The sequence below is a fragment of the Centroberyx gerrardi genome, chromosome 6 (genome assembly GCF_048128805.1).
Source record: "Centroberyx gerrardi isolate f3 chromosome 6, fCenGer3.hap1.cur.20231027, whole genome shotgun sequence".
NCBI classification, from domain to species: domain Eukaryota; kingdom Metazoa; phylum Chordata; class Actinopteri; order Beryciformes; family Berycidae; genus Centroberyx; species Centroberyx gerrardi.
The window spans coordinates 12,542,640-12,569,499 of NC_136002.1; the positions used below are offsets into that span (position 1 = coordinate 12,542,640).

General features: G+C 41.8%; 1 protein-coding gene across 4 annotated transcripts in view; it reads left to right on the forward strand.

Annotated features, from left to right (window-relative positions):
* Positions 1–26,860, forward strand: part of kcnab1a (potassium voltage-gated channel subfamily A regulatory beta subunit 1a) — a 121,323-nt gene that overhangs the window by 87,487 nt on the left and 6,976 nt on the right. For 3 of the 4 annotated variants that reach the window (XM_071898695.2, XM_071898615.1, XM_071898751.1), the window contains exons 3-9: positions 10,881–10,918; positions 17,617–17,696; positions 18,965–19,009; positions 20,913–20,957; positions 22,266–22,309; positions 22,418–22,504; positions 26,394–26,479. In XM_071898695.2, the coding sequence (XP_071754796.1) occupies positions 10,881–10,918; positions 17,617–17,696; positions 18,965–19,009; positions 20,913–20,957; positions 22,266–22,309; positions 22,418–22,504; positions 26,394–26,479 (425 nt within the window). The remainder of the gene's footprint in view (positions 1–10,880; positions 10,919–17,616; positions 17,697–18,964; positions 19,010–20,912; positions 20,958–22,265; positions 22,310–22,417; positions 22,505–26,393; positions 26,480–26,860) is intronic. The other variant, XM_071898825.1, reaches the window with a different exon arrangement.

The following is a 26,860-nucleotide window of genomic DNA, read 5'->3' on the forward strand; positions in this document are numbered from 1 at the left end:
TAAGCAGACAAACCTACTGTGGCAAGTATTATCATCCCCTTACATCTGCAGCAGGGACTCTCACACAGGCAAGGTAAAAACAGCTCTGCTGGGAGAAAAATAACTGATTACACTATAGTCAGTTCTTTTAAGGTACTTAAGAGCAAGCTGGTGTGTGTGTGTGTGTGTGTGTGTGTGTGTGTATTTGGCCATATAGATATGGGTGGCTGGTAAAAAAGTCTCCACTTCTCATGGCAGATGAGGATCAAACCCACTTTACAGTTTCAGTATTTAGCATGAGAGTGGGAGGAAGACAACACACACGCACGCATGCACACATATACACATACACACAAACACTGTTCCTGTACAGTATATACAGTATATGCACTCCAGTAGCTAGAAACATCCCTCCCTCTGCCCCCATGAAGAGCTCTCAAACAGAGGACACTGTGTCTGTGTGTGTGTGTGTGTGTGTGTGTATGTGTGTGTGCGTGAGTGTGTGTGTGTGTGTGTCTGTGTGTGTGTCTGTGTGTGTGTGTGTTTTTACTTGCTCTTGCTCTCCTTTTCTTGTCCACATCACTATACACACAGCAAATACAGTGTTACATAAGACAAAAGTGAAAATAAAACCACTGCAAACAGAGAGAGACAGAGCTTGGAGCATTGTACCCCTAATTCACCACTGATAACGTTCTCAGTGTCTCCATGTGCCCTGAGAAACATGGAGAGGCTCGTTTAGAGGTGAAACAAGGCCGAGATGGAGGTGAATGATGGGAATGTGCAGAGATGGGCCAAGGATGGGTGTAGACTGAACTATTTTTGTGCCCTAAGAGTAAAAATTACGATGCATTCGTCCAAATATTTGCAATAGATACTGTGGTGACCTCCTAGTATAACTGTAGCCACTATCATTAATACCGCGTCTCCCTTGGCTCACACCCAGCTCCATACACACCCACACTATCAGCCTTTTATAGCCATTCATCAAACCGCTCTCTCTTGGTCCAGCCGCGTTCTGTTTTCATTACACCAAAGTAAAGATGGCAACCCACGAGCTAAATATCAAATCCAAGAATGTCAAGTCGATACTTGTGACCTTGTGGAGAAAGTTTTCCCCAACTTGTTGTGGAGAGAATGATCTTCTCATGAAAGTAAGCACAAAGACGCTTCCTTACAGTTTGAGATTGCCTGAGTGCTTCACGTTGCACGCAATCAATTAAGATGCACAGCTGTTCATATTCCCAGCTGTTTCAACTGGCTCTGTACTTTAGACTACAGCGCTGCTCGGATGTGATGTGTCGTTCTTGCAATGAATCTTGGGGCTTCCCATTCATTCTCGTTGGTCAAGTCACCATCCAATGCAATCCGATCTTTATCCGTGGACTGACCATCTCCTAAGAAATGGTTTGACTCCCGCTGAGCTCAACCTCAATCAGTCACTCTGCGGACCACTGGATGTGACACTAAAGCCTCAGATCGCCACTCCAGACTCTCCAGCATATTCAAAAAGATTTCAGCTGGACGATCTCTCCCAGGTTATCTCCAAAATCCTCTCAAAAGCAAAAGAAAAAGTATGACGAGCATGACGAGAGATGCAGGTGGAGGAAATGGCCGGGTCTGGGTCTGGGTACGTACCGATCCTTTCTCCAAGGCGGAAAAATGGTAACATTGCTAGTGGTTTAGTTATACACAGCAAGTGCCCAGTCATCTTAAGTTCTTGGAGGCAGGCTTAATATTTTATTTAATATTTTTAGATTTAGAGGACCAAGGGCAGGTTGAATTTGACTGGAATCTAGCTCAGGGCCTATCACAAGGACTTCAGTTTTATCTGAGTTTAATTGTAAACCTTGACATCCACTAAGCAGTTATGCAAATAGGCCAATTTATATAATTCACTCAGCTTGACTGTGAGGTACAGCTGGGTATCATCTGCATAACAATGGAAGGAGATACTATGCTGCTCACATGAGGACTGTGAACTGTCCTTGATTCTGCCCTGTGATACATAGCCATCAACAGACACAAGGAATTTCCTATCAGTCAAATTCATTCATTCATTTCATTTTCCTTTATTTTACCAGGTAGGTTATTGAGAACACATTTTACGATAACGACCTGGCGAATACGAAGAGAACCAGTCTAGGGCGATTTGTAAAATACCAACCCACTGTGTCAATCTGTCAAGAAGGATAGTATGGTCTACACTGTAGACCATACTATACTGTAGACTCTACAGTGTCAAAGGCAGCACTCAGGTCAAGCAGCACTAACAAAGAGCACTCGCCCACATCGGCACTCATCAGGTTCACGTTTACAACCTTGAAAATGGCTGTTTCAGTGCCGGTGCTGCTGAAGGAAACCAGACTGAAATTTTTCAAATTCATTATTTTCCAAAACTTCTTGATACAACCTTTTCCATCACTTTTGAGATGAAGGGTAATCTGATCAGTACTGGGTATTTTAAGAAATAAAATTCCCCATGAACCTGCTGGATTGATATTGATCTAGTGAACTTTGGAGAGCTTTAACAGAAGATTTTATTTAGTTATTTTCTTATATGAGCTTTTTTCCAGTTTATATATTGTTGTATACTTTGTTGTATGATGTTTGTCTGGATTCATGTCAGCCCTGATGCTGCTTTCGTGACCAGGTTGAAAAAGAGATTCTACAGGACTAATCTGGTTAAATAAATAAAAAAATAAAATGGCACCACAAAGTTAAACCAAAAGGGTTCTGTCTAGTGCCAAAAAAGCTTGATTACAGCCAAAGAACCTTTTTGGTGCCATGGAGAGCTTTTGGTTTTCAGAGTGTAGTATCTGGCTCCCAGGCAGGCTCTGAGCGTCCCTGCCCCAGGTGGTTCACGGTAGACTGAGAAGTCAGTTTCTAACTGGCCAAGCTGCATGGTGAAGAGAAGGTCAGCCTAATGCCAGCTGCCTGCCACATGCTGTGCCCAGGGCGGACATGACACTGGCTGGGGAGAGGAGGACGGAGAGGGAGAGAGGGCAAAGGGGAGGACAGTAAACGCTGTTTCACTGGAAGAAATGGTGCCAAAATTAATGAGGATGAAGTGTGTTTGTGTGTGTGTGTGTGTGTGTATGTGTGTGTGTGTGTGTGTGTGCTTGGTTGATCGAATGCATATTCTGCCAAAGAGCCTCACTGGCATGACAACTGTGATCACTTAGGCTGACAATTATACAAGAATTTTACAGTGGGTTGTCATACCAACATCCACCAACACACACACGCACCCACACACGCATACCTAACTGACACTGCGGTACAATTGAAATGTATGCTCAGCAAGTTTAATCATGTCTAATCCTGATTCAGTCATTTGTTTCCAGCCCTTGGTGGTTGTTTGAACCACAGCCAGAGGAGATGTAACTGTCGCAGAAGTCACACTTTTTAAAGAGCCAATCTGCAACTGCATTATGATGCCCCCCGAGAAACACTGTCTCCCCACCACTGGCTTCATTTACATAATGGTTTAATGGATTGAAGGCATTTTTTGTCACTGAAATTTATTGTTTCTTGCTGTTCAGAAGGCAACACAGGATGTAGCCACTAATCCTAAAATTTACACAGATTTTCAGGCTGTAAAAATTTTAATTTTACATTTAGAAACATTAGAGTAAAACAGTCCTATATTTGAGTAATGGGTTTCTAAGAAAAGTCGTATTTCAAGTGAAACTTATTGAGAACATATGTGACTACATCCAGACTGCTTAAAATTTTAATATTGCTCTCTCTCAGGAAGGGCAAAGTGGCCTAGAAACCAGTAATTTGAGAGATACCGCCGTTTTTGATAAAATATCCACAAGTTGTGAAATAACTGTAGGGTAGCAGAATGGCCTAGAAATGGACTGACTGACTAACAAGCTGTTAGTTCAAACCTTGACACTAAGAGGAAGGTGTATTCCAGTTGGGAACTGGGAACTGGAAGGTGACTGTATAACATGGAAGGTGCAAGGCAGGGAACCTGAAACTCGGACCTCTCTGATGAAATCCATACATGGATGCATGCATGAGGAGATTTTACTTATTTTGTGTAAATTGACCGTCTAATCTTACATTTGTTCTTGAAATGTTCTTCTACGAATTGCAGTGCCAATGCAGGATTCTCAAGGATCTCATGGATCTCAAGGATCCTCTCATTCCACTAATGTTCTTTGTGTTGAGTTTATTTGATGTGCGCTGACGCGAGAGAGAGGCTGTACAGGCAAATGAATTGGCATTCCACACACACCATCGTTATCCCAGGGACAGAGAGGGGGGCTGAGGGAGGGGTGGTGAGATGAAAGCAGGAGGAATGAGGAGCTAGGGAAAGAAGGCAATGAAAAGCAATGGAGGAGCAGACATATGACTCCTGTCTTGTCATTTCTGCCCTCATCCTGTCTGTCTCCATCTCTCAGTCTCTCTTTCTTACTCTGGAGCCCCCCCCCCCCCCCCCCTCCCCCTCATCATGTCTTCACCTAAACCTCCTTTACCTGCTGTTTCTCTCTCCCTGTCAAGGAGTGGAAGGAGTGGAGGGATGGAACAAGGAAAATCACATTTCCCTGTCACTCTTTCTCTCCCTACCCCACATTCCACTTTCCCCGTCCTTCTCTGTCCCCATGTGTAATTGTTTTCCCTGGGCCCAGCTGCTGGTGCGGACAGCTTGTTATTGGGTTAAAGGAGGTTGGATAGAGGTTAGCTCTGTGCTGAGGCAAGATCAGAAGGGCTTTGACACATAGACACACACACACACACACACACACACACACACACTTCTTCCCATAGGGTTGCATGTCAGAGAGAGAAGTTTTTGTTGTTGTCTGGTGTTTGAAGTATGATCAGGGTTGTGTATGCATCCTCTCCTCATCTCTCCTAAGGCAGCCTTGGCCTGGATATCTGTTCTCACATCATTACACACACACACACACACACACACACACACCCCTACACATCCTCCCCTATAGGATGGCATACCATAATACCACCACCAAGTCTCTCTGTCAGTTTGTCGTTAAAAGTTCAGTAGTGAAAATTACTTTCAGCAACAGAAGAGGATGTGATTCTTAACCATCAATAACATTCATTCATCTGATCACAAAGGGTACCGATCTATCTACTTCATTCAAATACACACCAATCAAAAGCTATTCATTTGAGTATACACTAGCCTTGAAACATAATAACTGGTAAAAGTAGCCATTTTCTTTTCCCTGAGTGCCCTCCAGATTGAGAGACCTTTTCACCACTACACTCTGTAATCTGTTGTACTTGTTAAAATTCACTATATTATGTAGTGTATGAATTAGTATGAGAGCCAATTCAATATCAATTAATTCCATTCCATTCACAAATCGAATTTCACATTTCAAAGGGGCATCATTTAATATTAATTGATTTCACATGCAACTGAAAATGTCTGAAAATTACAACTGAAACATTTTCAGTAGTCTGTCAATGATGTCAAAACCCTTCACGAATGAATTGAAACTGAATTGACTGAAGCTGAATTGTCTCCCAACACAGAGGCATGCTGAGAACAGATTAATTGATAAATTAATGGACTGATGAATTCATTATGGTACCATCTGCATACTTTATGACCTCTCCCGCTGAGAGTGTCCAGCACAGGCAATCTACTGCTCTAGAGAATTGATAATCACCATTTTATTCACTAAAAGCCACTAATAGATTGACTGCAGGGGCGTTTTGCACTGGCTTCACTGTGCAGTCGATACGCCTGGTTTCAACAATGCTAATTGGTTGAAAAAATGCAGAGTGGCGTGAGTGTGCGTGTGTGTCTGTGTTTACATGTGCACACCCCTTTTTAATTGGCTGACAGCACAAAAAACAATGCGAATGCAGAAATTCTTGATCAGCATCTGTGGTATAATCTGAACCATCAGCACTTCTGTGTTGAACCCTTTCGCCATCATCTCTTCTTGTCCTCCTCTCTCTCTCTTCCCCAACCACACAGATGCTGCTGTCAAACGAGTGCCAATGTTTTTTTTGTTTTTTTTCTGAATGCTTGCTGCACTGATGCGGCACTGTTGCTGCATTCTGAAAAGGCCTTGTTTAGAAAATCCTGCAGTCCTGCAGTGTAGAAAAGGCACAGGGAGGATGGACCCCCACATGGCTGTCACTTCAATGTAGGAGAGACGCAGTGAGGACTAACTACCACTGCAGCTCCTCTCCCTCTACTTCTCCTACACATCTATCTTCCTTTCTTCCTGCTAATTATCTTCTTTCCCCCCCTTCACTTTCACCTCATCCTTTAAAATTACTACTTTTACCTACTTTAAAACTTTGGAGTGTCCTGTTGAATCAGCATCCTGAAGGGCATTACTGTACATGCACTCATAGCGCTGAGGGGTTCAAACATGGCCGACAACCTTAGTCATGTGTCACCTTCTCTCTCTCCCTCTCTTCTCCTCTCACTCTCCACCCTCTTTAGCCTCTGAGTGAAGCAGGAATGCATATACAATAATCTTAAAAACCCTCACCTTGATAAATCCTTCTATCCCCTCAGCAACTGACAGAAAATTGTCTCCAAACTTGTCACATCATCACATCATCACATGTAGAGTTATACTCCATACTGCAGTTATCGCTGAGAGGTTGTTGTTGTTTCAAAATGCAATTGCTTTTGTAAAACAAGCTGCGGTGTGGTTGCTGATTTTGGAGTTGAATTGTATGTGGGTGCAGAAGGAGACAAGACAGAAACAGATACAGATATAACAGTAAACAGATACAGATAACAATGGACAAGGGAGCATCGTTTTGATGAAGAAATCAATAGAATTTGAAGAGGCAGTACAAGAGACTAGCCAGGCTGCAGAACTGAAAATAGGTGCAAAGGATAGTGTTTCTGTGTGTGTGTGTGTGTGTGTGTGCGTGTGTGTCTACAAAATATGTGTACGCACTGCAAAAATCTCTACCTTAACAAGTCAAAAACTACTGAAAAATGACAATGGGATGAGATAATTTCACTTGTTGCCAATGAAGTTTCACCTGTTTCAAGAATTTTCTTTAAGCAAGTGGCAATATTGTGAAATGAGATCATGATAATGACATTTAATTCAAGAACATTCTTGAAACAAGTGAACTGATCTCACCCCACTAGCAGACATGTTCAGTTTTTCTTAATAAAACTAAGATTTTAAGACTCATTTCTAGACCAAATGATTTGTTAAGATGATATTTTTTCAGAGTTTTGACCCTCCCCACCCCTCCCACCCCCTGCTCCCCTGTTATCTCTCTTTCCCTCTTCCCATCCTCTCCTCTCCTCTCCTATTGACATGACACTGCTGAAGTGGATGGATGGCCGATACGATGATGTGATGATCCAATTGCTGCCCTCAGTCCCACGCTCTCTAAATTAACATCACTAAGCTCCCCGTCTGCTCTAAGACCTACTCTAACACACACACACTCAACTCGAACACACAAACATGCAAGAGCGAACCTGATGAAGCCTTGTGGCAAAATGTGTTGTTCTCTCCAGTGTATTTTCTTGCTGCTGTTTTGTTTACATGACAGGCAAACATATGTAAATTAAAGAAAAGTGAATATGAAATGAGTCTGAATCCCCTGAGTGGGTGGTAGAGCACATTCACCTTTGCATGTAGGCTAAGTGTGCTCGCTCTCTCGCTCTCACTCTCTCTCTCTCTCTATCTCTCTCTCTCTCTCCTTTCACCACATTGAGAAAAGACCTGTCTGATCTTTTACCTTTTAACCGCTGGCCAAACCTTTAAAAGAAAGAGAAATGAACAGCTAGCATTATCCATAAAAACACTGGACAGCACTGGAGTACATCACATTAATTGTATATGGATTTGACTAATGAATCATGGGAGTTATGGCTTTTTCTCCCCCAAAAATTAAGGAGATCCAAATGGGCTCTTGCTCAGTGAAAATAATTAAAAAAAAATTCTATTCAGTCATTTATCTTCTACAGATCCTAAATTCCTAAAATAGTTTGAAACAGTGTCATGCAGCAGGAAAACAAATAAGAAGAAGATGCAGATTTGAAGTTTCCTTTATGTGCCAACTCAAACTGCAATTTGCCTTTTCGCATATCTCTCCTGGATAGACTCATAAATAGTCCTGTAAATTTATGCATTTCATCACGGAGGTGAAACTGCAGGGTTGCCTGCACTTTAGTACCTTGCACAAGGACACTTTACAGCACAGTAGATGTAACAAAAGCCATCCAAGCATCACCAGCTCACAGATGGATTACACCCTCCTGTTGGTGCTGGAAATTGAACCAACAATGTTTAAATTATTACTCAGCCTTTCTATCTGTTGGCCAACATGCTGAAAAATTGAAAAAAAGAGTTAGAAGGTCAGTTAAACTCACACATCAGGGAGAAATACTGTGCTTCATCCAAATCAATTGTGTGCCGTCTGTCATGTTGGCAGCCAGGCACAGGACTGGGTCAAGACTGGTAAAGGGACTCACACCATGTCCTGGGTGATCGGATCCAGGTACAAATGCACTCAAGATGCATTTAAGATCCAATAACTCAAACCACATCTGGAGGTGGTCAGAGATGTCTTGTCTCCCTCGTTCCCTCTTTTTAGGTGCTTGACAGGTAACGGAAAAGTCGGGATGAGAAATAGGAAGGAGATAGAGCAACTGAGTAAAAGAAAAGAAAGAGGATGGTGAAGAGATGTTGGAGTTGTGTCCAGTCGATCAAGGACCTCTCTCCATATCCTCATACCCTTAATATAGATTTTATAGATGCTCCAATCATTCCTATTCTTGTGGTGTTCAAGGAAAGGGACATTTACACTGCTAGGATCGGTAAGTGTTTTTAGCTCTGAGCGCGCCTGTTCACTTAAGCACATTTCAGCTCTGGAAAAAAGCACCACGAGCCAAACGGATTTACTACTGTCGCATAGCAACATCAAGTGCCACTACTGGCGCTTTCCACCAGCAGCTGCTAGTGAAAAAGAGCTGCTTGTTGTTCACAGGGCCTTAATTCCCATCAAACACAAAACTCAGTCGATCCTACAAGAGCAGTCGATCCTACAAGAGCAGTCGCTCTGGCGTTGGAGCGCTGCAGGGTTTTCATCCCAGGCTGAGCCTCCCGGTCGGCCACAAAGCTCAAAGCCAAGACTGGCCATCGTCATGTGTGATTACAGTTCCACCACGCTGGAGACAGCTTAGAGGGCTGATTGCACACACACACACACACACACACACACGCAAACACACACACACACACATACACACACACACAAATGTCAACACTCATACATGGACACCGACACATGCACATTGCACACATATATAGAAAAGACACAACACAAACACACACAAATACACACAAATGCACATATACACAAACAGATACACATCATGAACACGAAACACACACACACATACTGTATATTAAGGGCAATCTATGATGACCGTAAGTGTAGTTTAGTGCGGTTGCCATAGTTACTGGTGTTAAAAATGTCCAAGAGCGACTTTTCTGCAAGCCCAAACCAGTGATTATTATTATTATTTCACACACCATCCCATCCCCTCCGCTGGAAAAACTCACAATGTGAGTGATAAAACAATGTGTTCAAGTGAATTTAACTTGTTTCTATGAAGTAGCACCGTTATGAGCGAAGCTAGGCTGCTGTATTTCTGCCTCTCGCCATGTTGGCATTCCAAAACAGCCCAATGGACAGAAATCTATCCGTCAATAATTCTGTCCGTTTTCCGACGGATTAGTCTGGCCGCAGCTAGTGGAATTCAACACACGTGCCGTGGGCCTGTACAGGATGTGTATACTTGTTTATTCTCCAAAAGCTCTCCAAAAGTTGTACGTTATGAGCTCTCAAGATAAGGGCAAATGTAATTCCAAGCTAACATCAAATTGCCTTGTCTGAGTTGGTTGAGGAAAATGTTCTGGTTCTTGTATTCAACATCTAGGATAAAAAAGTTTAAGGTACAAAAACTTGACAGTCAATAAAGTCTTTGTTCAACCATTTTGTGGAATATTATCAGTTTTTCTGGAATGTCCTTCTACCTTTTAGTAAAAAGGTGATAAACAATGCTAAATTTCAACCACTTCACTGCAATACAGACTTGTGGCCTGCGTCATATTTTGTCAGGCAGCCCAGATTTCCTAGCAACTCTCCAGCACACACACACACACACACACACACACACATAAGCCATGCTCCATGTAAAGCCTTGCCCCAGACATTTTGCTGATATAAAAAGGTGTTCCTCCCTCTGTCTGTCTGGCAGAGCGGGACAGTTTTAGACAGCTAAAACTCCAGTCATAATCTGCATGGGAAGCGTTTTCTGCCACAACACCGCTACATGCATAATTCAGTGAGGCAGTGTGCTGAAGATTTAGTGTCTCCTCTGGTTCGCGTGGCTTAGCCTTTTGTCTGGTTTATCAACAGTGTTTACAGGGCAATCAGGAACATGTATTCAGATTTATATGCATGCATACTTATTATGCACACACACACACACACACACACAGATACATAAAGATAGGGTACACAAATAGATAACGGCATGAGGTCATACAAATATGCATGACACAAACGCACACACAAACACATAAAGACACACATTCACCAATGAAGCCAGCAAATGCAAAGTGGTACCCAAATACACACACACACACACACACACACAAGGTGGTCCCTTGGTATATGGGCTGCAGCTCTAGACAGGACAGATTTTTCTCTTGGGAACTTGACAGCCTCCCTCGACTGGCCTCACAGCCTGGGGATTAGGAGTGTTTACCCCAGGATCTCACACAAACACACTCACACACACACACTCTAACACACAAGACTGGATCGGAATGTTTCCTAATATTGAAATCTTTCTCTCTCTCTCTCTCTCTCTCTCTCTCTCTCTCTCACCCCCCCCCCCCCCCCAGGCACATGGGTGACATTCGGAGGACAGATAACAGATGAGGTATGAAACATTTTCTCATATCTTGCATGCAGAGTTTTATTTTTATTTTGTTGGATTTTGCTTACTGATTGATTGATCATGTTGTATACAGTGATGGGCACTGTATGAGTGTATATGGATATGTGTACTCATGTGTCCTGTTTTGGGTCTTTCCTGAACACACTGACACAAACGGTTTGTATGGTAATAAACAGATGAATATTGAATCTTGAGTCATGTTGAAGAGAGCTTCAAATGACTATCCTTGATGACACACATCAAACAGAACGAGCTGTCTATTGCTCATACATATCTTAAAGTAATAATCGGCAACATTTTCATATAAACAGCCGATTGATAACACAATAGTGACTCAACCTGCACCAACTTCATGGAAGCTTTTACTGTTCTAAACACCCGTGTCTGGTAGGTCTTTCTCAGGAAAAATCCTCTAGCGCATAGAAAATGATGCATTTTACATTGCCAGTGTCTGAGAATAGTGTTTTAGCAGGCCAACTGTTCTAAATACGCCAATACAGGAGACCAGAACTTTTTTTTTTGCTGATACAGAAAACCTTTTTTTTGTTACTCAGGAAACAAACACTGAAATAAGCACTAATATTACGCTCATTAGTGGGCATTAACTGATGCCGTAGCCTGTTGGATTTAGTTTGTTAATTTCATGATTGCAAAGAAATGAATTGTCCTACCATGAGTAGCTAGACAACCTATACAGGTCACACAGGAAAATTCAAGCCAAGTTTCGTTTGAATATAAAAACATAGCCTAATCGGTAGGTTATGTAAAAGCTTTTTAGCTGAATGGCCCCAGCATTGACTGGTGCTCAAATGAATAAGAAAAGGATGAATAGAGTAAATTGTGCTCCTTGGGTGAAAGAAGACAACTCAACTGACTTCTCTATGGTTCTGAGAGTTAACTGTTTAATTGCCTTTTCGGTGATCTAGGTCAACTCAACTACAATTCATGTAGGAGCTGTATATCAAAATTGATAATAAAGTAACCTAGATAACAGTTTGAATCTGCAACCAATTTTTACATGATGATCTAGCCCAAATGATAGAACTACACATTCTTCACACCTTAAATCTTCAATTATGTTTTATGTGGCAGAATATTAGACTACTAACCTTTAAACATGTCAATTGTGTCAAGTGTTGCAACAATCACAAGGCGACACATCATACAAAGTTGAAAAAATTGAAGGAACTATGGAACTACGAAACAGATGTCAGCTCAACAGAAAACCAACACAGGCAGCAGCAACAGTGTTCAAATAAATAAATGTTCAAATAAATAGAAGAACTGGGTAGTTTGCATGGGCAGTGATAGCCACCATGGCTGAACAGACAAAGGCAAGAGCGCCACCTACAGGAACTCAAAGTTCATCAACAGAAAGAAAAATCCAAGGAAAAAGATGTCACAGTCCTGGAAACACTGTGTTTGCAAAAACATGACAGCAATGAGTGCTTTGCTCCAAACATGTCGGCAAAATCAGAACAACAACAACAACTGTATACGATGGAGCCGAGCGACCAGGGAGACCCGGCCAACGTGTGGATGGTCAACAAGCTTGTCGGCCAAGAAAAGTTGGCCACGCTTCCTTGTAGCCCTACCAGTCTGATTTCATTTCAGTGTGCAAAATAGACGAGAAGCTAATTACAGCCATTCAAAGCTTCCCAGTTCTCTACAACTTTTATTTGAAAGACTACAGGAATAAACGTTCCAAAAACGATGTTTGGAGAACGGTTGCATCCAATGTTGGAGTTGATGGTAAAGTAATCTTTATCTGTCTATTTTACATTAATGCTGCCTAATTAGAGCTTGCAAGCTAGTTATGTTAATTAATCAAAACAATGTAACATTATGAAAGGCAATACCAAAGCAATGAAAAACACATTATTTGCCTGTTCAAAACTTTGTAGCTGCAGGCCGCTACATAGATGCAATCGGAGCCTCTCGCACTACCCACAATCTGTCAGAATAGAGCGACCCGTCAACTGAATCACGCGCAGTGTGAATGTGGGGTCCCGTGTGACACCATTTTCCCTAATTCAGTGGTGTCACACTGAACCTCGGTTCAGATGACCATAGGCTGGCTGACACTCTTCTAACACCAACAAGCTGAATTAGCCTACAGCATAACTCAACCACCATTCAATGTTACTGCTGTCATATTTAGTCAGGCAATAATGAGAAGGTTGATGTTATGTTATGAATTTTACATTGAAACAAAACAACCTTCACACAAACTTTAAGTTAAAATCTCCCTCCGATGATTCAGATTGTTTGACATGACTCAAATTTTATGGTACATAGGACAGAGAGGGCATGTGGGTCAACCCAGTGTGTGTGTGTGTGTGTTTGTGAGCATGCGTACTTGGGTCCCTTTTGCTCTGATCCATTTTGATGAACTGTAATATGCTCTGATGTTGCTGTTGGGGTCTGCCAATGGCCAACACACACACATGCGCACACACATATGCGCACACACACATGCACACACTTTGAGTGACACTTAGACAGAAGAGAGCTAACCCTGGAGGGCAGAGAAACAGTAAGCTTATATAACAGTATTATTTCTCTTACCTTAAGGCTTACCATACCAACTTACTAGCTCACTGCCATCAACTCACATGGTATGCTCTAAGCTTAGCAACCCCCACCTCCATTACTCTGCATGTCCCTAATTCAATGTCACTGGTATCAGTCACACCCTTATGTCCACCAGGCTGCTCTGTTTTAGCTTGCAGAGCTGAGATTCATATGGGAAGCGCTGGTCACTGCTACTAACGCTGCTGCTGTGTGACAGCAGAAAACCTACTTCAAATGTTTCTTTTGCTAAAGGTTGAGTTGACTCTGTCCTCTGAGTGTAGATAAAATGCTTAAGCTCTCACGGCTTTTGGAAACACACAAAAGTGCATCCTTGCCACTGAAAATAACAAGAAAAAGAAGCCAGCGCTGCTAAGAGAGGTTCCCGGTGGACATGCGACCTGAAGCTGCTCCACACCGGCTAACTGCCATCACATGTTGTGCTGTAGGGTTAAAAAGTCCCCCAATGCCCTGAATGTCCCTTGTTCAATGTCATGGTTATCAAATGCACCCTAAATATACTGCATGCCCTCAGTAGTTCAGTGTCCCTGTCCTCATTAAGGAATGGACAACAGCTCTGGCACAAAAACACATGGTTAGACACTACAGCAGACCTGCATGGGGGCCACACACATACACACACACACACACACACACAACTCTGTCTTTGTCTCTACTTCCGTCTTGTCTGGGCCCAGACAGAGAAAGGTCAGAAGAGTTAGCGATGGCGGTAGCAAGTCATCATTGCTTACTCATTCAAAAAGGCCAAAAGTGGATCCATAGCTCATAAAGTGAATTTGAAGCAAGCGTCTCCTGTAGATGCTAACTGTGGCATAGCAAGCGTAAAGGGGAAAGCACAGTCATAAAATCATTGCATGGTTGTGTGGGTGATGCGTGTAGGAGGTTATTACAGTACTTCGGCCTTGTTTCTGGGGTTGTGAGAGAGAAAACTCTCTATCTCTCTAAAGCTCTCTCATTATGTCTATTCCATGCCACTGTATGGAAATTCTCCTTCACCTTTTGTGCCCCAGCAACCAAAGAAACAAGCCTGCAGCATAGCCACCCATGCAGAATTCAGCAAAACTTTACAATGACTCAAAGTTGTCCCATAGGAGAAGGTAGAGGTGCGTGTGCATGAGTGGATGTGGGTATATATAACAGACAGATTGTTATAAAAATGTATGCTCTACCTCCAAAAATTACTATACCATTTGCAGGGCATTTTCATTTTCAGGGGTCTCATTAAATTCATCCAAAATGGGCAGAAATATAGTGCAAGTAAGCGATGATGATTTCTCACCACTGCAATCTTTCTGACCTTGTGAATTTCAATATAAGCAGCCCATAACAGTAATTGACCTTTTAGTTAATCATGAGGCTCAATATGAATGGGCGATCACAAAAAGCCAAAGAGTCACCTTTAAAAAAAATTACATTGTTTCAGCTCTGTCTCTCTCTCTCTCTCTCTCTATCATTTGTTGCCTCACTTCACTTCACCTTACCTCACCCCTGAAAAGCTTCTTTCAACTTACTTTACTTTATTTTGCTTACCTCATCTCTTAACCACTCTGCTCTGGTGTTCTTTCTTAAATTCTCACTGCTGTCTGCATTCTTTCACTCTACACATTTCCCTCATCCTTCCAGTACCCCCTCCCTCTCTCTCTCTTTGTTTCTCTGTCTCTGTCCCTTCCATTTCTCCTTCCATTTTCTTACCTCTCTGAAATATCTCTCAGCCACCCCCCCCCCCCCCCCCCCCTTCACTTTATTGAAAATCACCCTCCAGTGCCCCCAACAATTGTGACAGAGATTGTTTCCCATCTCGGCTCCGCAGAGACCAGTTAGAGAAAGAACATGCTATTCATTTTCTCCACCGTCCGTCCCTCTCTTCTGAACCCTTCTCTCCTTAACTGACCCTCCTTTCTTTAACTGACCTCTCCATCATCCAGCTCTGTCTCTTCATTCTGCTCTGTTTGCCTTAATGGTAGTCCGGGGCTTGGAGATTGAATGAGGCTTACCAGCCATTATGAAATGTAGCCACTGGTCCCTCTTTCCTTTCTTTTCCTCCCTCACTTTCTAAAAGCACTGGATCTGCATCTAATGTCATTACGTCATATCTCCAAATGAATTCGGAGGTATCTGGTCAACACTGGAGACAGTATCAGTATTTTGTTATGCTAACCTGGAAATCATTAAAATCTCACTTCCTTGTTTGTGAAAGGCAGAAGTAACAGACGACATGCTGTAAGTTGTGTTGTGATCGCATTCGCTCGCACAGTGACATATCCACATATAACCAATATACTATTGCAGTTTTATATATAACATGCGATATACTTTATTGTCCCCATGGGGAAATTATTTATTACCTTTATCCAGGGAAATTTAACTGAGCTTGCTCTGTTCCACCCTGCTTCACATTCATGCAGTTACACACATTCCCCACCTCCAGTTCCTCACCAGTATAACCAGTGTTCCACTGTTCACCTGCACAATGCTTATAACCAGTCAACTGTGCAGCTTCACTGGAGCAGTTGGAGGTTTTGCTCAAGTGAATCTCAGCTGTAGTTGTTTATGGAGGGCAGAGCATTAGTCATTCACTTTCCCAACCGATATGTTTTCAAGCCAGTCTGGGGATTTGAACTGGCAACCTTATGGTCACTAGCCCATTTCTGGAGCCTCTAGGCCCTTTGCAGCCTCTAACCTCAACTGCACAATGCTTTCCTATGAATATTTTGTGTTATCTTGTCGTACCTGATTTGCTAAATTAATTAAACTAAACCTTGCAATCCTCTGGTGTCATCCATCATTCCTCTCTCACATCTTGTCTCCACATAAACACACTCAGGGACATCCATTGTTTTATAGATACAAGTACAGACGCAGACACAGAGACACAGACAGACAAGTCTACCCAAACAAGCACAGGGGCACTCACACACACACATACACACACACACACACACACACACACACGCTCGCTCGCAGACACACACACGAGGTAGGGTTGGATTGCTGCCCAGCTTGCGGCAATGGTTGCAGAGAAAAGGTTGAGGAGATTCTCAGAGGAGAGATTATCTAATTCTTCTAGAAACAACACCTCCACTGTCTGCCACCACATGAACTGGAAAGGAGACACACACACACACATCCACACTCACATACACATACATGCACACATCCTCTTTGTCTATATCTCTTTGCATACATGAACACATGCATACACACAAAGGCAGACAGAGAGAAACCGAAATACATGCACATTGCATACGCACATGTAAAAACAAACACAAGTATATGTGGACACACACACACTCTCCTCTCCCCACACGTTCACTAACAAACCCATGCACACACTAAGCTCCAGAGGGAAATTATGGCAAATTCACTTACAGTCCCCATGCAGTAAAGCTCGCCTTGAGAAAATTGGATCCGGATCTGATGATTTATGGTCTCCATGTCTGCACAAATATGGATGAGCGTCTGCACGCCTGTACACACACACCACACACACACACACACACACATCGAGCATGAGTATTTATTAACTAAAGAAAGAATGAGTCGACACTAGATCACAGAGTCAAATGATTTTTCACAGATGATTACACTGTGGTCCCACTTGCTCAATAAGGTCTGTATTATGAAGAGAGTTACAAACAAACGAGCTCTGCTTTGGCCAAGCTCCATCAGAGCCCACGGTGCTGAAGACACAGACGCAGTGACAACATGCATCTTTCATCACTTTTATCTGAAGAAGGTTTTGGCAAAGTATTGGGTAGCCACAGCTGTGAAAATGTGAAACAGCAAAAATATTGATTGCCAGCACTCTGCAGCACTGTAGCTTTAATGACCGCTTCCTTGGGCATGGGCAATGATGTAGTCCCCCTGTGGGCCAATCAGTAACAAACATGTCACCTTTTTTTGAGCTGTAATTGTAGTTTCCCCTTGCGCCAATCAGTGAATGCTGGAATGCAGCGCTGGGATGCATCATTTCTTGTCAAAAATTTTGAGAACACAGTGGTGAGATGCATCATTCCCCTGAGTTTCAGCAAAATCCAACGATTTTAAACATGTGTCTGTTTGTGTGTGTGTGTGTGACCTCTTGCCAGGTTGCAGAGCAGCTGATGACTATCGCATATGAGGGTGGAGTCAACCTGTTCGACACAGCTGAGGTCTATGCAGGTGGCAAGTAAGTGTCATACAAGCCTAGTTTTGTGTACAGTAGAATAGAGCAGAGTACTGCATGTCTCATAGAAACCTATTCATTATTCAGAGTGATGGGGTGCAGAGGTTTGGCTCCACTGTGGTTTGAGGAAGAATTTTTATCATTGGTTTTTTAGCCTGAAGATTTCATACAGGCTGATTCCAACTCGTTCCACACAACCAGAAGGCTGTCATGCAATTTGTAACTGTATACTTACAAAAAAAATCTAAAAGGTTCCATCTTACATTAGACTTGTTTGTTGGACCAGCATGAAGTCACTGCTTTTAAAATAAATGGTTAAAACATTTCTTAAAAATTTTCTTGAGGCTGGAATCTGCTCTATAAACCAGTTGGTTGTTGTGGCTCATTGTTCTGCCTGGAGTGAGCTGTGCCTTGAGATATTGTTCAAATATGAAGTGAAATATGAAATATGAAGATCAAACAAAAACCAAAAACATTTGACCAAATTAATTAAAACACAGTGTGTTCCAGTTGCGTGTCTTTTCTGCAGAATAATGCATTTTGGAGTTATCTACCATTTTGGATTTATCTTAGAATTATACTAGCTGCACAATTTTATGTGACATTTTTTAAGCAATCAATAAGTTGGAATGTCGTGGATTTTCAAATTGCATTCCAGTTCTGAAAAAGCTGAGAACCATTGCCATAAACTAATCAACAGAATCAATCAGATATCTTTATTTAAACAGAGAGTCTGGAGCCTGGGGAAAGAATTGCTGCACAACACCTTTCCAGACTGCATTAGTTTTATCAGGGCAAGTCAGGAGACTGTAATTATTGTCTCAGCAGTCAACCAATTTCAAGCTGAAATATTTAGGAAAAGTCATGGAAGAGAGAGTACAGTGCATGTACAATGCTGGAGAAATTTAATTTTTAAATCTCATTAGCCTTTCTACTGTTAATCCCATTCAGATTGACCATGTCAGTGATTTTCCGTAGATGCCCTGGTTGAAAATTCTACCAGAATAAAAAATAAATCAGTGATAAAATGCAAAATCAAGACAAACATGTACAGAAATCACTGTCAGCAAGTGCTTGTGGCATCAGAGCAGACTCTGATTGTTTGGCATCTAGCCGCCCTTTCTGGTAAACACACAGGCCTTCTGGTTTGCCATGTTTTCACATGCTAGAGGCTGTGTAGTGACAGTGAACTGAGGGACTGATTGCGGAGGGAGTGTTTATGAATTCTGTGTGTGACTTAATAACGCCACCTCATTTCTGTTGCCTTGCAGGGCTGAAATCATTCTAGGAAATATTATCAAGAAGAAATGCTGGAGGTAAGGGTGACTGTTGCTGATGACACTGACAGCCACTTTGATCTCTGCCAAGTCAGCAATTTGTTTTTACTTCTTCAAATCAGATTAGATTCCTAATTTGCAGTATTTTTCACACACACACACGCACGCACACACGCACACGCACACGCACACGCACACGCACACACACACACACACACACTGTGCCTCACAGTGCGGGACCATATCACAGATGTTTCCAGCTACAGAATTCTGACTTTAGACATTTTCTATTTCCACAAGTTTTCAAATATTCCCTTTATGGAGATATTTAAACATGTGAACTTTTCATTATTGATCAACTTGGTCAGGCAGGGGGTGGACAGAGTTACCATCAAAGGAAATTCAAATGAAGAAGAGGCACATGTATGTGTGTGTGTGCATGCACAGGTGTATGAGTGAGAGAGTGTGTGTGTGTGTGTGTGTGTGTGTTCATGCCTGTACATGGCCACTTTATGCCGACAGTATGGATTTGTTTGTGTGCATGTTTCTTTATGTGCTCAGGGTTGGGTAATAACAGAATACTTGTATCTGTATTCTGTTACGATACCTAAAGAAAATGATGTATTCTGATTACAGATACTTGATAAATTTGAGGATTACTTCTGGGAATACTTTTAAAGTGAAAGCGAGAAACTCAGAAGGCTATTTAAATAGAGACAGGCGTTCTACGTCTTTGTAAAATGCAGCACAGAAGAACATTTGTATTTGTATGCAAACCTGAAATAAATTTCCTGAACTTCCCCTGGATTATGTTACTGATTACAATTCTGATGAGGTAACTAGTTACTGTAATGGAAATCTTTAAAGTAACCTACCCATCTCTGTGTGTACTGCAAATGAATTCTTTATATGTCACCGTTTCTCTGTCACTGTAACATAGTCCTGTTTTTAATGTGCCAGTAGGGAGTTGTTCTAATGTGAGAATATTTAGTCTGTAGTCTATTCTCCCTGCGCTGGCTAATTGTTCCATCATTATGTAACTCAGTGTCATGCACTGAGCTGACTACATTACACCAGTAGGCGGTTGATATTGGTGCAGTAAAGACATGCCGAACCTGACAGCTGAGTCTCTGATTCAATTCAACGTCACGTCATTAGTTTGGAGAGAACAGATTTGTAAGTATAGGAAAGAACAAGCTGTCCTGAGTAATGATGAGCCACTTTTTACTGTTGTTTCAAATTTGACACAGAATTTATAGTGGAACAAAAGCTCAATGAAATTCGCATACAATGACCATGGAGCATACATACAGCATTTTTTTTGTGGAAAAGATGATTTCTCTCAGTTGTCACAATATAAAAGCCTGAGACTGAATGCACAATGGAAACGCATGCATCACTTTGTGACATGTGACAACAGTTGCAGACACCCGTCCCTGTTGGAGACATCCTCAACATTCAATTAGCAACTGTGTAACCGGCACTTGTAGGAAAATAATCTGTTGAGTTTATGCTCTTTAATGTGATAACAGCGGAAATCATGTCTGCTCCGTCACATCTGTGCTGCTGAAGAATAGGTGGAGAATTACATTTTAATGATTTAACAGTCAGCATAACAGAGTAACAGGTTGTCACCAAAATGTCTCCACAAATATGTGGGTGACATATTGACGTCTGTTGTACGTGCTGTTTGAGGATGGAGGACAGGAGGGAGTTCACTCTCATTAAACTCTTTTAGAATGCAAATGAGCCTTTGTTAGTGAGTGCTTTCATGTTGGAGCCAGATGTGGTTGCTAGGAGGTTGGTGATGCAGCTGCAAAGCCTCTATATGTCTCAATAAGAGTGCAATGCACTTTGCTAACTAATAGCTAGCTAATTATCTATTCATCATCGTTCTCTGTCTTCCCTCTCTCTTTCTGTGTCTTCCTCTGTCTTTTCTTAGGCGATCCAGTTTGGTCATTACAACTAAACTGTATTGGGGAGGAAAGTAAGTAAGCAATCTTAAAGGCATATTGTTAAATGTATTGATGGCATATCAAAAGAAAAGCACACTTTCACCATGTAACCATGATGCGACCATAAAGTGGACAATGCGATCCATAGAGCCCCTGCTCAGTGGACTCAGTCAAAACAACACTGGATTGATAATCAGCCATATCAATAACTGATCAAAAATCTAATGTATCAATCATGCAATTATATGAAGTGCTTTTGTATTTTGTCACCTTCAGTACATCACCCAAGGCAATAAAAAGTTCAGCCTCCCACAATCATAGAAAGTTTTTCTTGGCAATTTTTCTATGTAATACCCTGAGCAACATCGTCTTGTCACAAGAACAACCAACGGAGCAACCAATTCCTCCGCTGAATCTGGGGAGTTGGGGGGAAAAAAGAAATCTCTTTTATAACACACACACACACACACACGCACACACAGGCTGTAAGGGTTTTCAGAGGGAACTGGGACTGGTGATAAGGATGAAGTTATTCTCTCCTTTCCTGAGCGCTCCCTCATTCTTGTCAGGAATCCTCAGCCCTCCATCCCTCCCCTCCAGGACAGGAAGGGAAGAGAGTGTGGATGGAGCGCGCTGACGAACAGTAGAGACCACACTGACTCATACTTACATAAAGCGGCCTGATACGCATGATGGCATGCTGATGTCGTATGTCACCGGCCGGGGTCAAATTGTGCTTGAAAAGGAATTTTATTCTGCTTGGCGAACCAGATGAGTGGAGCTTGACAATAGAATGAGTGCCAGAAACTTCAAACAATTTATATTAGTATCAATTTAATATCAAGTAAACTTAATATACTTTTCTGTGATTGATAACTTGACTGATGTCATATGCTGCTTTAAGAAGGTTAAAACAAACGCTAAAATTAATTAGCACATATGACGCAGGTCTGATTGCCATACACACATGCACATCCACAAAGAGTCTCACCCACAAAACACACACTCAATATATACACCCACTCACACTGTATATTCACACATTTACATTGTTATTCACATGACACCTTGCAAGCAGGAGCTGCCAAGTTCACAATAAATTAGACCAGCTCACCTGCATAAATATGCATCACGCTCACACACACTGACACACACAAACACGTATACACACATATAACTGTTGATCTTTCTACTACGACCTTGTCTGAAGAATAACACATGCACAGGGAATGCAAACTACTACATACTCGTTACATACACGCGCGCACACACACACACTCTGTACAGACAGATTTATGGTGAGCTCATCAATGGTTTAATGGTTATGTTTGTCCCATCAGAGCAGAGACAGAGAGAGGACTATCAAGGAAACACATTATTGAAGGTAAGGCAGACAAACACACACCTACACATAAAAGATCGATGCAAAAAAAGAACTCAACCACCAGGGAATCCATCCATCTCTCTCTCTCTCTATCTCCCTCTCTCTCAGGTTTGAAGGGCTCTCTACAGAGGATGCAGTTGGAGTATGTAGACGTTGTTTTTGCCAACCGTCCAGACACCAATACCCCCATGGAGGGTGAGTCAGCCTATCAGCACTCAGCATCATGACTAAGTAGCCAATCAAATCAATTGTCACTAGTAAGGTCAAACAAAAGTGATTGATGCTCTACACGCTTGATCTAGCCTTCATCCTGAGGTCAAAGTGTCTGAGTGTTGAGATGTTGGGTGTCAGTGTCATTGGTTTTGGTGATGGATGGGCTGGATGATTGAACTAAAGAACCTTCAATTTGTTTTATGTCAAAAGGTCAGCACATCAATACGTCAATATCACGTCACATTCCCTTTTCTTCTAAATGAGGTGTTCCCTTTGCTAGGATGGCAGCAGAGAAGCAAAGCATTTTTTTTTTTTTTACTTGCTTTTCATAAAAGTTTACAGTTTTTATTAGAATCTTTAGTAAGCTCTGTATGTATGAAGTTGTGATGAATGAACTGCTTAGATATCTATACATGTGCACAAAAATACCAATACGCACAATAATGAAAAACAATGCTAACATAAAACAGCAAATTTAAAACCTTCTGAGTGAGTACTCGACCAACCCATCTAGGGTTGATGTGTTCCTGTTGTGTGTCTGTATTTGTGTATTTGTGTGTGTGTGTGTGTGTGTGTGTGTGTGGGGGGGGGGTAATATGGAATTCAATGGCTCGAGGGAGACTAGCTGCAAGACAAATCAGAAAGTCAGAAAACAACAAAATAATATTTCATATCCGGAGGAAACCTTGGCCTGAAACAGAATGCAGTGAATTTTTCATTGTCAGTGAGTGTACTGTTGTTTTTCAGTGAGAGGGTATTTCAGGATAGCTGGTAATGTGAGTGCCATTTTTGTGAAGAGTAGACTGCTACCTGAGTCTAGTTCTACTCCCACACACACACACACACAGATAGCGTAGCTCAGGTAGGGTTCTGGTGCTGAATTAGCAGCAGCTGTTGGGCTCAGTTCAGGCAGCGCCTGAACGCTGCAGGTGCCGGCTGAGCTAGGGCTTCAATTTCACTGGACAAAGTCACTTCAGTATACAGTAGAGAGGCTGAGAGTTTCATTTCAAAATGAGATATCCACTATCTCAAAAATTTGATATGAATGCTTGCATAATGATGATTGCTAGTCTGGAAGCAGTGCTTAGTAAGGGATATTATTGGAGTTAATAAGATATCTTCAGGTGTCTTTTTTTTTCTTTTTCTGACATCTGTTTTGTGTTTCATAATTTTGTCTTCGCCAAGCAATTTGCAGCAAAGCGATCGGCATGAAATATAATTTTGCAGACACATAGTCAGACTTTGATTCACTTTTTACACTTTCCTGCACCCTCTCATCTTTCCATATTTCCATTGTCTCACCGCCTCAACTCTGTCTTCTTCCTCCCATCTGTACACTCTTCATTTCCAATTTTTCTACTTCCTGTATTCCTTCAACTCTGAGCTCTTTTATCTCTCTCCCTCCCTCCCACTGGTTTTGCGCTCCCTCTCCCTCGCTCTTCTGTTGTGTTGTTGGGAAATTGAGGCGAGCAGCAGAAATGCGAGCGCTATCACAGCCTGGCGCCGGAGACACAGAGCGAGTTGGGAGGCGAGAGGGCTGGGAGAGGGATGGAAAGGAAGGCAGGAACAGAAAGAGAGAGGAAGGAGGCAGAATTGTTTACTTGTCTAGTACTATGTTATTTCTCTTGGCAGGGTGGAATTTACTAAGGCATCTGTGATTCAGGTTGATAATTATCAGTTACCAAATTGTTCTATTTGAAACAAGGGAAGGGGAAAAAGAAAACCTACATTCTTTCTACAGTCTTTTTAGTCTGCTTGAAGTTGTATGCATATGTATTCCCTTAACTTCTCTTCCTCCTCCTCCTTCTTCTTCTTCTTTCTTCTTCTTCGTGATTGTACTGCCATCTTTTCTCTTTTTTTGTCAATGTTGTCTTTGACCTGGTAATCCCTCACATTCTGTGGCCTTGCCAAGAACCAGTTAGGCTGCCTGAAATACAGCAGCCTTTATCTGCCACTGTGAAAGGCTATAATATAATTGGACTGAGCACAGGGCGATGATGAATAACCCTGATGACAGTGGTAATCTGAGTTTTTGTTGGCCCTGACTGCCGTTGGCTCACATAGTCAGCAGTGTTGGAGCTAATTGCTTCATTAAAAATGCACTGGCTTGAATGTGATCAGAGAGCTTTAGTATGTGAGCTTGTTAGTTTGTCCCTGCAGTCTTTAGGGATCAGTGACGAGACGTCAGCAGGTAAGAAAGACTTGAGGAGCTGGGTGGCCTCCGCAGACTTTTTTTTTGCCTCATCGGTGCATCGCAAAACTGTGGAATAAAATAAAGAAGTTGCTGTTCTACGAGGTTCCAATATTTAGGTCAGATTTTGCATTTTGTTTTGCTTTTCCTCTGTTTTCTTGCTCTTTTTGACTCTTGTTGCTGGTAAACCCATTCATGAACTCTCATTCTACCTACATCTGCCATCTCATTCTGTCTTTCTCTCATCCTATCTTTTTAAACCTCCTCTCTTTTCTGCTTCTGCATTTCATCCGCGTCTCTTTCTCTTTGGCCTTGCCTTTTCATGGGGCTTGGCTATTGTCCATCAGAATCTGTTACCCGCTGTGACAGGTTGTCCTGCGGGCCAGTCGCATCAAGCTGGTGCCTGGTGATCTCTAACCTCATGATCCATTCTTGGTGTTCAGAAAAGCAATCAGTTTCTCTTCCAGCCCCAGTTCAGTTTCCTGCTCTCTTTATGCAGACTACAACCTCAAGGACTGACCTTTTATATATGATAAATTCCTGAGAAGAAGTTGCTTTGAGGGTCCCTACTGCATGGCTCTGAATGTTGAAGATTGCTCAAGTTTAATATACAGTCTGCAAGGTCTTTCCTATCCTGTTGGGAAGTTACTTCCTGGTGCTCCCTAGAGACATAGTTCAGAAAAGTGCAAAAAGTATGAATCAATTGGAAGTTTTGGCCTTCACATAATCATCTCTCCTCTGTCCATTCTGACACATCAAGTCTAGTCTATAAAGAATTTTTTGACAATTAATTCTCTGTCATTACAGCGTGAATTATGGTTTTAATCTATATGCTGAACTGAGAGTGAATTGACTCCAACCCCAGTATTAATCCCTACTGCATTAAGATAAAAATGATATAGGACCCATGTCTCAAAAAAGGCGGTATTACCCCAGACAGTACTAGCCAAATCCTGAACAATCACTGAATGACTGTGTTTGAAGAGCCTGGCAGGTAAAACAAAGAAGTTGTGAAATGTTACTGTAGTTCAAAACATTTCATCAGCAAACTCACTGGATACTGGGATCATTTTGTTTTTGGCAATTACAAGCATGCTAACATGTGGAAATTATCAACTGTCAAATTCTGACATCAAGTTGCCTTGGAAACAAGCCTTCAGCGCGGCATTTCAGGCGTGTTTAGAGACGTCAATCAAAATGTTAACTTTCCCAAAAGTAAGATGAGTCATCAAAACAGAGTATTTTAACGAGAGTGCAGAAAATAAGAAAATGCAGAAAATATGCTGCTTTCAGTACAACGTTCTACTAAATGTTTTTAGTGTGTGAATTTTTTGTGCCTTATGTTCAGCAACATAGCAGAGCAACGCAAAAAACATTTTCCACTTTGTTGGGTCTTCAAAAACTTCTGAATGTGTTTTATTTGTATTTTATTAATTTTAATGTGAAGCGCAGTGCATTGCATTTGTTTGCACGAAATGTGCTTTATAAATAAAGGTTGAATGATTGATTTCTGTTGTCGTGATGAGTTGAATGTGGAGTTGAGCAGCTACAGCTGAAAGACAAATCTGAACTGAAGACTTACTAGAGATTGAATTAATAAATCAATCAATAAATCAAATCAATTCATCTCTGTTGATCCAGCTGACTGATATGTATATGATCGTGTGTATGTCTTTCCAGAGATTGTGCGGGCCATGACCTATGTGATCAACCAAGGCATGTCCATGTACTGGGGAACCTCCCGGTGGACGGCCATGGAGATCATGGTAAGTGGCAAAGAGCTTTTAATCTCCGTTTCCTGTGTTACAGATATAATTTACGCTTTGTGGTGAGTATTCCTCCCAGGCTCAAACCAAGAGTCCTGTGCCTACTAACTGAGATGATTTATTCAACTCTATTGCACATATTGTCACTGTGCTTTAGTGGTTGCTATGTCAACTCGACCAGGGAGATAGTCAGCAATCTTTCTACTTTTCTCCTCTTTTTAAGTCTTTGTTATGAACACTTCTTTGAAGAAAATGTTTCATGCAGTACATGTGTTGGTATGTTCACTGTATGAAAAGTGCCTAGCTGTGCTGTATAGGAATTATCAGTGTGGTTAGATCATGTCTTCGACCAATCAGATTGCTTGGCTGAAACTAGCTGTT